Source organism: Coregonus clupeaformis, chromosome 14 (genome assembly GCF_020615455.1).
Source record: "Coregonus clupeaformis isolate EN_2021a chromosome 14, ASM2061545v1, whole genome shotgun sequence".
NCBI lineage: Eukaryota > Metazoa > Chordata > Actinopteri > Salmoniformes > Salmonidae > Coregonus > Coregonus clupeaformis.
In genome coordinates, this window is record NC_059205.1 from 21,055,274 (window position 1) to 21,070,301 (window position 15,028).

General features: G+C 43.5%; 1 protein-coding gene and 1 pseudogene across 1 annotated transcript; both read right to left on the minus strand.

Annotated features, from left to right (window-relative positions):
• Positions 1–922: 922 nt before the first annotated feature.
• Positions 923–6,544, minus strand: LOC121581599 (la-related protein 6). The gene is made up of 4 exons (XM_041897093.2): positions 6,366–6,544; positions 6,005–6,206; positions 2,144–2,493; positions 923–1,897 (listed from the first exon to the last, which is right to left on the minus strand). The coding sequence occupies exons 1-4, from the start codon at positions 6,488–6,490 to the stop codon at positions 1,099–1,101; spliced, it is 1,476 nt and encodes a 491-aa protein (XP_041753027.1). The 5' UTR covers positions 6,491–6,544; the 3' UTR covers positions 923–1,098.
• Positions 6,545–8,412: 1,868 nt separating this feature from the next.
• LOC121581369 overlaps positions 8,413–15,028 on the minus strand; it is a 207,231-nt pseudogene continuing 200,615 nt past the window's right edge.

Sequence of the window (15,028 nt, forward strand, 5' to 3'; positions counted from 1 at the left end):
ATTTGGGGTTAATACCAGGTTTATATTGTGCGTTGTTTAGGTTTGTGGTTGATTGTGAGGAAGTATTCAGTCACTACTTCTATAAACTTGTCAAGGTGAGTCAGGTGCCATCTGTAATATAGCCTGGTGGTTGAACCAGACAGAATGCTGGGCTCAAGGTGAAACAAGCTATCTGTAAGGTACAGTAATAACGGCTGGAATAATGCTGCAGTGTAGTAAGTAGACATGTCTTCCTGAAAATCCTGCAACATGTGGATTAATGGCTGGACCAAATGAGTCACTGGAATCAATGGAGTGTGTTTCAAAGAGGCGGATACTAAGATGATCCCTCAGTATCGTACACAGGGTAATCTGGTACAGGCTTGACCTTGTTGGGAGAGACATCAACTGGGTCCCAATTGGCACCCTATTCCCTACATAGTGCACTACTTTTCACCAGAGACAGGCCCTGGTCAGAATTATTGCACTATGTAGGGCAGGGCTCGCCAACCTTGTTCCTGGAGAGCTACCGTCCTGTAGGTTTTCGCTCCATCCCTAATATACCGCACCTAATTTTAATAGTTAGCTGGTTCATAAGCTGAATCAGGTTAGTTACAACTGGGTAGCTCTCCAGGAACAGGGTTGGAGAGCCCTGAGGTAGGGAATTGGGATGCAGCCAACATCAACAGTCTTTTCTACTGGTAACACAATGCTCATTAAATGGTGATTAAAGTATTACATCTAAATGGCCATTAAGAGCTATTTGACTGTAAAAAAAAAAGAAAAAAAAAAAAGAGGTATTATAAAGCAGGACAACAGTGGCCTTGGTCCCAGATCTGGTGCAACAACACAAGTGTCAGTGAATAACAGAGTAATAACACAGACATCAGCAAATGCTCTCATGGAGAGTTCTTACAGGTATTTCACAACAAACACTGTTAAGTGTGTTTAATTTGAAAAATGTTTTATTTCTCTTTCATTTCGATGACTTAACTTTTTTTTTTTTTATCATGGCAACTTTTTGTCACTACAATATATTGAATTTCATCAGTCGAAAACATTTAAAGGGACAGACAGGGTGTCATCCAGAAGGGGTTTGTTGTTAAATAGACAGACAGATTACTGCTGCTGAGGCGGCTTCCCTCTTCCCCTGCCTCCATAGAAGCCTTTGGTACTGTAGGGTCCATGGGGCAGACGCACCACCCTCAGCGGCAGAGCATGTCTCCGCAGCTGGCCCGGGGCCTCCAGGTGGAGTAGGGCCGCGCTTGCAGCCACCTTCCGGCGCTGCACCCAGGGGCAAGCAACCTTCTCCTGTGCATGGTCCCCAGAGCACCTGCTCCTTCCCACACCTCCAGACCTTGAGCCCCGGAGCTTAGACAGGACCAGGGGAATGCGGGACGCATGGCTGTCCAGGGAGGAGGGCCTATCCCAGTGTGATGTCTGGCCATGACCCTCCAGGCCCAGGGGGCTGTCCAGGTACTTATGGCGCTGGATCCTGCTGCATGTAGGCTTAGCTGGGGCTGAACCCAGGGTTGGGACTGTGGCCTGGGCCGGGGCTGGGTCAGACTCTAAGCTCTTCAGTAGTTCCGGATCCTTCATAGAGTTGTTTATGAAACATCTAGACAGGACTTGATCCTTCAGGGAGCTGTTGGTGAAACATCTAGATTTCACCTTGGGCTTTTTCTGGGACACCTTGGTCGCCTCGGGACCTCCAACCGGCTCGCGGTCCTCCTCACCCTCCTCCTCCGCTGCCTCATCCTGGTTGGTGGGGTGGGACGAGGAGGAGGGGGGGGAGCGCGTGCCAGGGCTGCCCAGGGGTGCGACACACACCTCGGCCCCCTCTGCTCTTCCTCTCTGCAGGGCTCGGTAGGCCAACCTGGCCCCCTCCAGGGTCTCAAACTCCACCACAGCACACGTCCTGATGACATGGAAAACAACAGTTGAGACATTTTGACATATTTTCCCACAGCACAATAGTTTTACAGTGCATTTCTCTGTAATTCTGTATATAAGACAGGCTAACCGCACCCCTGTCTGTCAGTCCTGTAAAACTACACTAACATGTCTCTAAAGTCAGAAGCAATGTTCGGAACTTCATAGAGGCTGCCCTAATAGAGGACAATATTGATGATCAATAGTCAACAAACGCTGTCTTTGGTTTTACCTGCTACCCAGCTCGGCGTGCCTCCTGGCATGGCGTCTCAGCTCCACAGGAAGCTCTTTCCCAGGACGGAGGATACGGAGCGAGGCCACGGCAGCGTGGGCACTGAACAGCTTCAGAGCTTTCTCTAGGACTCCCTGCTGGTCCAAGCTGCTGAGGGTAGTGATGCCACTTCCTGTGTTCTCACCAAACAGGTTCCAGGCTAGTAGCAGCTTGCTGTTGGGAGTGCTCAGCAGCCAATCAGGCAGAGGCTCTCTGCGCCTCACTTTGGTCCCTTCCCTGTTGACCTCCAGCGAATCAGAGCACAGCGCTCCGGCCAGGGTGGTGTGCCAGTCTCTCGTCAGCTCCTTCATCTGAGACACACAGGTATTTTACCAGGCAGGTCAATCAAGTACACATTATTATTTACATTGACGGCATATGAGGATGCAACGTTTTGGAACATTCAGATATACAGTGGCTTGAGAAAGTATTCACCCCCCTTGGCATTTTTCTTATTTTGTTGTCTTACAACCTGGAATTAAAAGGGATTTTTGGGGGGTTTGTATCATTTGATTTACACAGCATGCCTACCACTTTGAAGATGCAAAATATTTTTTTGGGGTGAAACAAACAAGACATAAGACAAAAAAAATTGAAAACTTGAGCGTGCATACATATTCACCCCCCCCAAAGTCAATACTTTGTAGAGCCACCTTTTGCAGCAATTACAGCTGCAAGTCTCTTGGGGTATGTCTCTATAAGCTTGGCACATCTAGCCACTGGGATTTTTGCCCATTCTTCAAGGCAAAACTGCTCCAGCTCCATCAAGTTGGATGGGTTCCACTGGTGTACAGCAATCTTTAAGTCATACCACAGATTCTCAATTGGATTGAGGTCTGGGTTTTGACTAGGCCATTCCAAGACATTCAAATGTTTCTCCTTAAACCACTCTAGTACTGCATTAGCAGTATGCTTAGTGTCATTGTCCTGCTGAAAGGTGAACCTCCGTCCCAGTCTCAAATCTCTGGAAGACTGAAACAGGTTTCCCTCAAGAATTTTCCTGTATTTAGCAACATCCATCATTCCTTCAATTCAAAACATGGGGATGGTGTTCTCGGGGTGATGAGAGGTGTTGGATTTGCGCCAGACATAGCGTCTTCCTTTAGTCTCATCTGACCAGAGTGCCTTCTTCCATATGTTTGGGGAGTCTCCCACATGCCTTTTGGCGAACAGCAAACGTCTTTGCTTATTTATTTCTTTAAACAATGGCTTTTTTCTGGCCACTCTTCCGTAAAGCCCAGTTCTGTGGAGTGTACGGCTTAAAGTGGTCCTATGGACAGATACTCCAATCTCCGCTGTGGGGCTTTGCAGCGCCTTCAGGGTTATCTTTGGTCTCTTTGTTGCCTCTCGGATTAATGCCCTCCTTGCCTGGTTCGTGAGTTTTGGTGGGCGGCCCTCTCTTGGCAGGTTTGTTGTGGTGCCATATTCTTTCAATTTTTTAATAATGGATTTAATGGTACTCCGTGGGATGTTCAATATTTCGGATATTTTTTTATACCCCAACCCTGATCTGTACTTCTCCACAACTTTGTCCCTGACCTGTTTGGAGAGCTCCTTGGTCTTCATGGTACTGCTTGCTTGGTGGTGCCCCTTGCTTAGTGGTGTTGCAGACTATGGGACCTTTCAAAACAGGTGTATATATACTGAGATCATGTGACAGATCATGTGACACTTAGATTGCACACAGGTGGACTTATTTAACTAATTATGTGACTTTTGAAGGTAATTGGTTGCACCAGATCTTATTTAGGGGCTTCATAGCAAAGTGGGTGAATACATATGCACGCACCACTTTTCCGTGATTTATTTTGTAGAATTTTTTGAAACAAGTTATTTTTTTAATTTCACTTCTCCAATTTGGACTATTTTGTGTATGTCCATTACATGAAATCCAAATAAAAATACATTTAAATTACAGGTTGTAATGCAACAAAAGAGGAAGAATGCCAAGGGGGGTGAATACTTTTGTAAGGCACTGTAAATATGATATGTAGAACAAACATGCCTCACTGACATGTAGAATAAGGAATCACATTATCCTCCAAATCTACATGTCAGTGAGGCATGTTTGTTCTATTCATGGCATCTCTTCATGGCATTTCTATCTGCAGTGTTCAACGTTTGGCTACTAAATATGGCCCAGGTTTGGTTTGTTAAACATAACGTACGTACAATAGGTTTGCTTTGGGTTGTGTGTTTTCAAACCATAACCAATATCCACATAGCCTGGTCCCAGATCTATTTGAGCTGTCTTGTCAACTCCGTTGGTCATTGTAGTTGGCAAGACAGCACAACATTTTTCTGACCAGGCTTATATAATGTTCACCAGCATAGTAAATTGGCTGTGAGGAATTCTTGAATTAGAAGTTTGAGAGTCATTGGAGTAAATGAACAGAGTGGCACGTCTTGCTCTTCATTGTAATCAGAGGGCTGATATAAATACTATGCATGCCAGTCTCTCTTTGCTAAGAGTTGATGAGAGACTGACTGCATCACTTATTTTTTTTATAAGAAACATTATGTTGAAAATCCAAAATTGTTTGCATACTCAACTTACACACAGCTCTGACACACACACTTACCCATTTACATTACATTTTTACATTTTCGTTATTTAGCAGACGCTCTTATCCAGAGCGACTTACAAATTGGTGCATTGACCTTATGATAGCCAGTGGGACAACAACTTTACAATTGTTATTTTTATTTTATTTATTTTAAATTTTTTGGGGTGGGGTAAGGGGGGGTAGAAGGTTTACTTTATCCTATCCCAGGTATTCCTTAAAGAGGTGGGGTTTCAAGTGTCTCCGGAAGGTGGTGAGTGACTCCGCTGTCCTGGCGTCGTGAGGGAGCTTGTTCCACCATTGGGGTGCCAGAGCAGCGAACAGTTTTGACTGGGCTGAGCGGGAACTGTGCTTCCGCAGAGGTAGGGGAGCCAGCAGGCCAGAGGTGGATGAACGCAATGCCCTCGTTTGAGTGTAGGGACTGATCAGAGCCTGAAGGTACGGAGGTGCCGTTCCCCTCACAGCTCCGTAGGCAAGTGGAGTGTGCGGAGGAGCGGGGTGACGTGAGAGAACTTGGGAAGGTTGAACACCAGACGGGCTGCGGCGTTCTGGATGAGTTGTAGGGGTTTAATGGCACAGGCAGGGAGCCCAGCCAACAGCGAGTTGCAGTAATCCAGACGGTAGATGACAAGTGCCTGGATTAGGACCTGTGCCGCTTCCTGTGTAAGGCAGGGTCGTACTCTGTGAATGTTGTAGAGCATGAATCTACAGGATCGGGTCACCGCCTTGATGTTAGCGGAGAACGACAGGGTGTTGTCCAGGGTCACGCCAAGGCTCTTTGCACTCTGGGAGGAGGACACAACGGAGTTGTCAACCCCACCCCACCAGACATGCTACCAGGGGTCTTCTCACAGTCCCCAAATCCAGAACAAATTCAAGAAAGCGTACAGTATTATATAGAGCCATTATTGCTTGGAACTCCGTTCCATCTCATATTGCTCAAATAAACAGCAAACCTGGTTTCAAAAAAGAGATAAAGCAACACCTCACGGCACAATGCCTCTCCTTTATTTGACCTAGATAGTTTGTGTGTATGTATTGATATGTAGGCTACGTGTGACTTTTGAAAATATTTTAATTTTAATGTAGTTCTGTCCTTGAACTGTTGTCTATTAATGTTCTGTATTATGTAATGTTTCATGTTTTGTGAGGACCCCAGGAAGAGTAGCTGCTGCTTTTGCAACAGCTAATGGGGATCCTAATAAAATACCAAATACCAAATGAGGGAACCATCTTGATCTCATAACGCTGGCATTACCTTTTTGAAGGAGGTGAGCAGCTTGAGGCTGACGTATCCCATCCTGTTCCTCTGGACATGTTTGAGCAGGAAGCCGTCCTCTGCCAGGTGTTCATTGGACAGGTAGCACTCCAACTGGGACACGATCTGCCTGCTCAGGTCACATGACCCTGATGTCACGCCGCAGGCCTCCGCCGATTGGCTAGCACGCTTAGTGAAGAGCCTATGGGACAATCAGCTTCTCTTAGCATCTCAATATAAAACACAAATCAAAAAGGCATTATTTCTATATGAATTGACATTCTGATTCTCTACAGACCTATGCAATATAAATCAACAAGGTACAATGTTTTCTATGTGAGTTGATCATCTGAAATCTTACCCATCCTGGCAACTCAGTGTGTCGCCTTTAGAGAGGGCAGTTGGAGACATGGGTATGTCTGGGTAGCGTCCTGGGGTGAAAGGGCTTTGCCTTGGGTTCTCTGAAACACAGGCTGCTGAGGACATGCTGCCTGCGAGGGAGAGCAGCAAGCCAGGTCGAGGGCAGGGGAGATTCTTCTGAATGTGAAGCCACAGAACATCTACAAAGGGTTTAGTACTTTCTGGTCCATTGTGACATGTTTGAGTTCTGTGATTCCGTACTTCCAATCATCAGCAATCTAGAGCTTAGAGTAATGGGTGATCCTACAGCTGGTGATGCAACAATGCAACATTCTATGGCCATCTTACATCTTCTTTTCCCCCTTTGTTCAGGTAATTCATGTAATGGCACATTTACAGAAATATTGAGCATTGACACCATAGAAATAACAATGAATAGAACAGGTGTCCCCATTCAAGTAAATGATGGCATAATGGGTGGCGGCCATTGCGAGTGTACCCAGAAGAGCAAAGCAGGAAGTAAAGGCAGGAAGTAAAAGCAGGAAGTGTGCACATCAATCTGTGCTGTGATTTGTTGAATCAACTCAAATGACATTACGAGCCACATCAGTTAACATAATTTGAATGAACATTCTACATTACCATGGAAATTATTACATCACAATACCAGGAAGCCATTGTGAGTGTACCCATGAGTTTACCAGTCAAATTGCCAGGGTTAGAGTTTCCAAGCCCATTCTATTCATTCTTATTTATATGATTGACCCTATCAAATAAATATAATAAAGTAAAGTATAGTTATTGTGGTAAGAAAATCCATAGCTATAAAGGCACTTTCCTGTGAAATGTGAGTCATATTTGACACAGGAACAACAGGGCAATAGATACAGTGCCTTCAGAAAGTATTCACACACCTTTTTCCACATTTTGTTGTGTTACAGCCTGATTTTAAAATGGATAAAATTGAGATTTTATGTCACTGGCCTACGCACAATACAACATAATGTCAAAGTAGAATTATGTTTTTAGAAATGTTTACAAAATAATAAAAAATGAACAGCTGAAATGTCTTGACTATTCAACCCCTTTGTTATGGCAAGCCTAAATAAGTTCAGGAGTAAAAACATATTTTCACTTTGTCATTATGGGGTATTGTGTCTAGATGGGTGACAAAAAAAATCTATTCAATCCATTTTGAATTGAGGCTGTAACATACGAAAATATGGAACAAGTCAAGGGGTATGAATACTTTTTTAAGAACCTGTATTTACTTAATTAATCTGAGAGGGAGAAAAAAATATCACAAACACGGAATATGTAAAAAAATTATATATATGTATATATATTCAACTTTATTAACATCAATTAGTTTTTTTTCCAGCAACATCTTTTTTTAAATTCTAGGTCTTTATCAACAAATAGAAAACAGACTGTGTATACAACAGTCCCTGAAAATGGAACTGACCCCAACCCCTTGTCGTTCAGGTTGCTATGGTAGTACAGTAGATATAATGGTATAATACAGATTCTCTCTTTCCTTCTCTTTACTTTCTTCTGAGTCGGTACAACAAGAGAGTGGATCATTTTAACATTATAGTTTGAAGCTGTAGTATATATCTATGTATAATTGCACATACAGTACCAGTCAAAAGTTTGGACACACCTACTCATTCAAGGGTTTCTCTTTGCTGCATCAGATGACCTGGCCTCCACAATCCCCTGACCTCAACCAAATTGAGATGGTTTGGGATGGGTCGGACCGCGGAGTGAAGGAAACGCAGTCAACAAGTGCTCAGCATATGTGGGAACTCCTTTAAGACTGTTGGAAAAGCATTCCAGGTGAAGCTGGTTGAGAGAATGCCAAGAGTGTGCAAAGCTGTCATCAAGGCAAAGGGAGGCTATTTGAAGAATCTCAAATATAACATATATTTTGATTTGTTTAACACTTTTTTGGTTACTATATGATTCCACATCTGTTATTTCATAGTTTTGATGTCTTCACTATTATTCAACAATGTAAAAAATAGTAAAAATAAAGAAAACCCCTTGAATGAGTAGGTGTGTCCAAACCTTTGACTGGTGGTGTATATATAATCAATCGTAATTATATATATTTATAATTTCTATTTCTGTATAAAATAATAGCAGTTTGGTTGGAGGGTCCAGAGGCGTTATGTGTCTCTGTCTGTGTCCCTCCAGTAGGAATGGTAGTATTCTATACAGGGGGTCCAGTGTTAGTGGCCTGAGTCCCTATGGTCCAACCCCTAGGCAGAGACTATCCAACCCCTAGTCACTGAGACTATCCAATCATTGATAATCATCGCTGGGCACAATATGATTCATATAGAGAACTCCTGTTGGGTATAAAAGTCAGATTTATTCTCTGGTTAGCTTACTATATTGAAGGCCTCAATGCCGTCTGTTGTTGAAATCATAATGTCTCTGAGTTTCTGTACAATGCCGATTTAGTTGTCGTTAGTTGATTTCAAGTTTTTTGCTAGCTACTGTGGTTTATATACGTAGTACCTCTATCACGGCATTTGGTGTATGCTTTTGAATCTTTTAAAAAAATAGTTTTTTAATAGTTTTTTCAAAGTTAACCCCACTTCATTTTAAAACGAATAAGACCGAAAAATACATGAGAATAATAAACAATAAAATGATGATACAAAGACAAACAGAGAACAAACAGTGGCTCTCCTGTATTAGTATCTAGCAACAAGTTAAAAAATGCAGGTCCCTTGTGCTAAAATAACCTAGAAAATACAAATAACTAAAATGGACTGATTATGGAAAAACAAAAATTAAGGTGCCAGATAGGCTATTACGACAAAATAAATGTCTGATGTTATTAAAATGATTATAAAAACTAAATAATAATAACATTATTCAAAATGATATTTCATAATAAAATATAATATAATCTATTAGTCCTACCAGTAGCCTTAGACAAAAGGGGAGGTTGGTTGGCGAATTTCAGAGCAGAGACCGGAACTCAGTCAGAACTGTCGCTCACGCCCATACGAAAAGTTGTCGTGATCATGGTATTGTTTGTTTTTAAAACAATCTATTTAGGGTGTTTTTCATAAATCGGAGTAGTAGTAGACCTCTGTGATTGGTTGAATGTGAATGGTTGAACCTGTCGCTTGGTGACAGTGGCACCTCCCTCCTCCCTTGTGGTAGGGTAGCTGTGGCAGGGTCAGGTCAGGTGACGAGTCAGGTTGTTGGGTTAATACAGGTACGGTGGCTGAGATGGGACACTCAGTACCAGAGGCTGGTTACGTTGCATAGTGGTCAAAACTGCCCAGGTACTCCAGAGCTGCCCTGTAGCACAGCTGATACTGGTCCTAAAGAGAGAGAAAGAGGAATCATATCATATACAGTAGATGCAGTATCTATCATTTATAAGTTAGTATTACTCCTTGCAGCTTTGTTTTCATTGATTGTAACATATTTTCAACTGATTTCAACGTTTTACTATTGTGTGGAGGGCTGAGAGATAGTCATGGGTAAGCAATAGGGTGGTGTGGAGTAGTAGTTGGGGAACGTCACTCAATAAAGTCAAACTAACAACAACTACAACAACACCAACAGCCTGTACAGCAGGGGTGTCAAACTCATTTTTCTCCGGGGGCCGCATTCGGTCTTCAATGAGGTCCAGAGGGCCGCACGAAAAATGCGTTATCCTCACCTTCAAAATTTGCTCAAAATAGGCCTCTATCCATTGTTCTTGGAATTTCATTTGGTGATTATTAGCGTGCTGGACACAGTCAAGAAACTGTATGAATGTAGGTCCATTATCATTTCTATACAGTTTCGATTTGGTTTTAGTCATTTTAATGTACAGGTAACTGCCAAAATAAAGGAAACACCTACATAAAGTGTCTTAATAGCGCGCTGGGCCACCACGAGCCAGAACAGCTTCAATGCATCTTGGCATAGATTCTACAAGTGTCTGGAACTCTATTGGAGGGATGCGACACCATTCTTCCACGAGAAATTCCATAATTTTGTGTTTTGTTGATGGTGGTGGAAATCCTAGTCTGAGTACTGGTATCTTTAGCTAACTGTCCACTCCTTGCCACTCCTTATCATTGTCAAAGATAAGCGCTGGAAATAACATTAATATTTTCCATGACAACATAGAATTAACAAACAAATTATCAAAAACAAACATTTAGCTGTTAGCTAGGCAAGTTATTGTATTTTGAGACGTCTTGTGGGTGGAATTGCAGTATGTATTTACTTTGAGAATTTAGACGTGACCTAGCAACTTTTGACGGACTGGTTTTGTCTGGACTATCAAAAAATGGTTGCTTAGCAACTGGTACCAACGTGTTCTGTGGAGAACAAAAGTTCCAATATTTGTTTAATCGTTGTGATTGGAGGATAGCTGTGAGTGTGATCGAATCAGGATCAAATCCTCTGTTCTCCTCGAGCTTATTAATGATAGAATGTTCATTTTTGAAGATGGAAGAAAGGCCAGTCTCTTTGGCACATGACATGGAGTACAGGGAGTGGATTAGCTAATGAGACTGGTACCCAGGCTAGGAAAACGCTGTCTCAGGTGTCACTCCAGAATCTCCCATAAATGTTCAATTGCGTTGAGATCTGGTGACTGAGACGGCCATGGCATATGGTTTACATCAGCGGTTCCCAAACTAGGGGTCGTGACCCCACGTGGGGTCACCTGAAATGAAAATGGGGTCGCGGGACAATTTCCAAAAACCTGGTAAAAATAAATAAATAATAATAATAATATAATAATAATATCGTCTATGTCTCTTAAAATCATTGTAATGTGGTTAACCTTAAAAATTGAAATGAAAATTATTGAAATCAAAATGTAAAAATTCAACCAGAGAGCGCCCTTAGATCTTGGGAAAAGGCCGCACTTGACCGTTGGACTTGAATCATTCCCACGGTGAATGGCTAAGCCCGCTACGCTATAAAACCACACACTATTGCAGAGACAATTGATATGGTGAAAACAATGTGTGGGGAGGCAGAGGCACTGAAACTCACATCAATAGCTTTGTCAGATAACACTGTGAAACTAAGAATTGATGCTATAGCTAGCAATCAAGAGGACACTGACTGAACGACTCAAACTCCCCACCTTATGCTCTTCAAATGGACGTTAGCTGTGAGGGCCGAGATGCATTGACTTTTGTTCGCTACATGTCGGGGGATGCTATTCACAAGGACATATGTGAACCGTTTCAGGAAGCTAGGCATATGTCGCACATCACTACTTCACAGGGAGGCATTTTAAGGTTTATTTTATTTTTATCAAAATGCACTTTTTGGCAGAAATACCTTCTGGAACATGTGAACTTTCATGTGCCTTAATAACTAATATGTATTCAATCTGTAAATATGAATACAATTGTTAAATTACGAGCCTAGTTGGTTTACCCACGGAAGAAGATCCGTAACCTTCCCGCTAGCCATGATTAGCTGAGATAATGGATGGGCTGGACATGCCGGGAGATGAGTTTGGATTGGTCTGCCATGTAGCATGCTTCTGTCTATAATATGAGCTGCTCAGGATGTGTTGATAGTCCTTTCTACCACAGTGTTTTTGAAATATATAATGTTAGCCATCGAGAACTACAAATGTTTTGGTACTTTTGTCAAGAACTTTGATGCCCTGAATTTAGCAGGCGCTATCAACAGATCAGTTGGAAAACGTTGTGATGAGCTACTTTCTGCAAACGCCATAGTCAGTGTGAAGCAGAGTGACTTGACACAACGCTGGATAAACAAGATGAAGCTACAAACAAAACTGAGTTAAATGGTTATAGTCTGCCATGAAGCGTACATCCATCTACAGTATACGGGTTAGAGTCTAGCTACATTTTCAGATATCCAAAGTTTCTAATTTTGTCAGAAAGTCATTTTCATTGCAAGTTAAGCTAGCGAACGTTATATGTATGATCTGTATAGTAATATTATTTGAATCAGAAATCTATTTGCATTGCTGCGGCTGGCTTCCGGGTTAAGCGAGCAGTGCTGCTTGGCGGGGTCATGTTTGGAGGACGCATGGCTCTCGACCTCCGCCTCTTCCGAGTCCGTTCGGGAGTTGCAGCGATGGGACAAGACTGTAACTACCAATTGGATATCACGTAATTGGGGAGAAAAAGGGGTAAAAATAACAAACAAATATCGATCCAGGTGTGCACTGTCAATAACACCCCATGACTTTGAGAAGCTCCGACACGACTTGCATCAAGCACACCCATCTCTTTAGTGGTGGTGAGATGAGAGAAATTATGCAGACTAATTTGCAATTGACTGTCATAGCCCCACATTAAAAGTATATCATGGTGAGTTGAGAATACAATCAGAAATACTGTTAAAATGTTTAGCAATTGACTGCAATATCCCCAAATAAAAAGTAAACATTGACTGTTAATTCCATTATTTTTTTTTTAAATGATTGGGGTCACAAAAATTAACAGATATGAAAATGGGGTCATTGGCCAAGTTTTCATGCTCATCAAACCATTCAGTAAACATCTGTGCCCTGTGGATGGGGGCATTGTCGTCCTATGAGGACATAGCCATGGTAGCCAAAATAATGGCCTGCCCAGCATTGTTATACATGACCCTAAGTGTAAAAATGCCCAGCTCATCTCCTTTCCAAGACCCCAACTTTAATTTGGTTTTCTCATTGAAATATGGTCACGCCAATCATCATAATTGTATTAGCTAATCAGCAACCTTTTTCCCAGGACTTAGCGTAATACCCGACCAGGCAGGGCCTCAGGCAGTCAGAAGTTTCCATTCTGATGACCACCAGGTTTTCCTCTCCTGCTTATACTACCTTTTTGATGTTTTATTGTGCATGCAGCTAAACACAACACAACAACACACCACTCCAACGAAGGACCACGAGCAGAGGGCACCGTGAGTGGAATTAATTACTCTCACAACAAGACCAGCAGCAGCTACCCTCCTGTACAAGATGAGAGAGAAACCCGTTCTTCTTCCAGAACAGTCGTAACGTGCCTGAAGCAGATAGGAGAGGAAACTGAGAAGTTGACACTGGAGATACTGGAGCTATCGGAAAAGCTAAATTCATCTGCTTCAATGGGTCCCCAAAAGTTCAAGTCACTACCCAGGCTGACCCGCAACAGTGAAGATGGAGCCTCACCTTCATCGGTTGCCAACTCAGCGCACCTCGACTAGATATTGTCATCAACAAAGTCAGCCTGAGCGGGCACAGCTGGTGACAACCAGAGATGATAAACTGCAGTCACAAAGGCAGCGTGACAAGATAGAGCAGCTCATTGACAACCTTCGGATCAGAGGGTTCTCTTTCTCAGACCAGTCATCCTCATCGTCATCATCTACTCGGTCAACCCCTCGCCATCGTGAGCCATCACACCAGCGAGACCGGTCATCTTTTCATTGCAGAACTCATAGCCCTACAGCGCCACCTAGAGGGCTGACTTCACATGATCGCCAACTTCAGCCCTCACCTAATCGCTGTGGTCAGCCTACACCAGATTGCCGTCGTCAGCCCACACCTGACCATCGACGCCGCGACTACTCACCTGATCATTATGGTCAGCCTACACCTGATCGCCGTCGTCAGCCCGCACCTGACTGTCGCCGCCGTGACTACTCACCTGACCGTCACCGCCGTGACTACTCACCTGATCGTTGTCGGCACTCACCAGTCCGCTACCTCACACCTTCTCCACCCAGCCGGGAGCGCGTCTACCGTGAACCAACTCCTACTATCCCCAACTTCATCAATGAAGACCCACAAGAGTTTGCAAGGCTGAAGATGACAATGTGCTGCCTGTAGATGTAACAGAGTGCTTCAAGTTTCAGATATTGGTGGGCCACCTGCAGTTGGAAGAGGCTTTGCTAATTGCTGACTCCTACAGCAACAGCAGGTACCCATACAGTGACATCATGGAGTCCCTCACAGAACTGTATGGCCAGCCCCACCAGCTTGCCCTCCAACGCATCGCAGGGTTAATGGATGGCCCCAACATCAAGAGTGGTGACAACAAGGCATTCCGAAGATTCGCTTTGAGGGTGCGTGCCTTGGTTGGCATGTTGGATCAGCTAGGGAGTAATGGAAAGACAGAACTGAGGTGTGGCTAACATGTCTCCCGCCTCTTAGCTAAGTTACCACACGACTTAAGAGCCAGCTTCAAGAGATGTGTGAACCCCATCAAGACACCAATTCCAACCCTCCTTCACCTGGCAGAGTGGCTCGAGTACGAGGTGAGAGTGCAAGGAGATGGCACACAGTTCAGTAGCGACCAAAGCAGGGACCACCCTAGCTCACGCCGAGTTCAGCGTTAAGACAAATCATTCCTCAAGACCACCACCATCCTCCACTGAGGTGAGCAGAGAAAGGATGAAATCGAAGTCTCTTCACAGAACCAATTTCCGGAGGAAAGGTCACGGGAGAAGCCGAGGAAGTATTGTCCATTCTGCAACACCATGCAGCATTACATGAATCAATGCACCAACCAAGAGTACCAAGGTTGGTACATTCCCCATCATATGGCCCATCACAATGAGAAAAACAGGGTCATCTTCAACTGTTCCTTCAACTACAGAGGCAAGAGCTTGAATGAACAACTCTTTGCCGTACCTACATTGGGAGCTACTCTGCTTGGAGTCCTTCTCCATTTC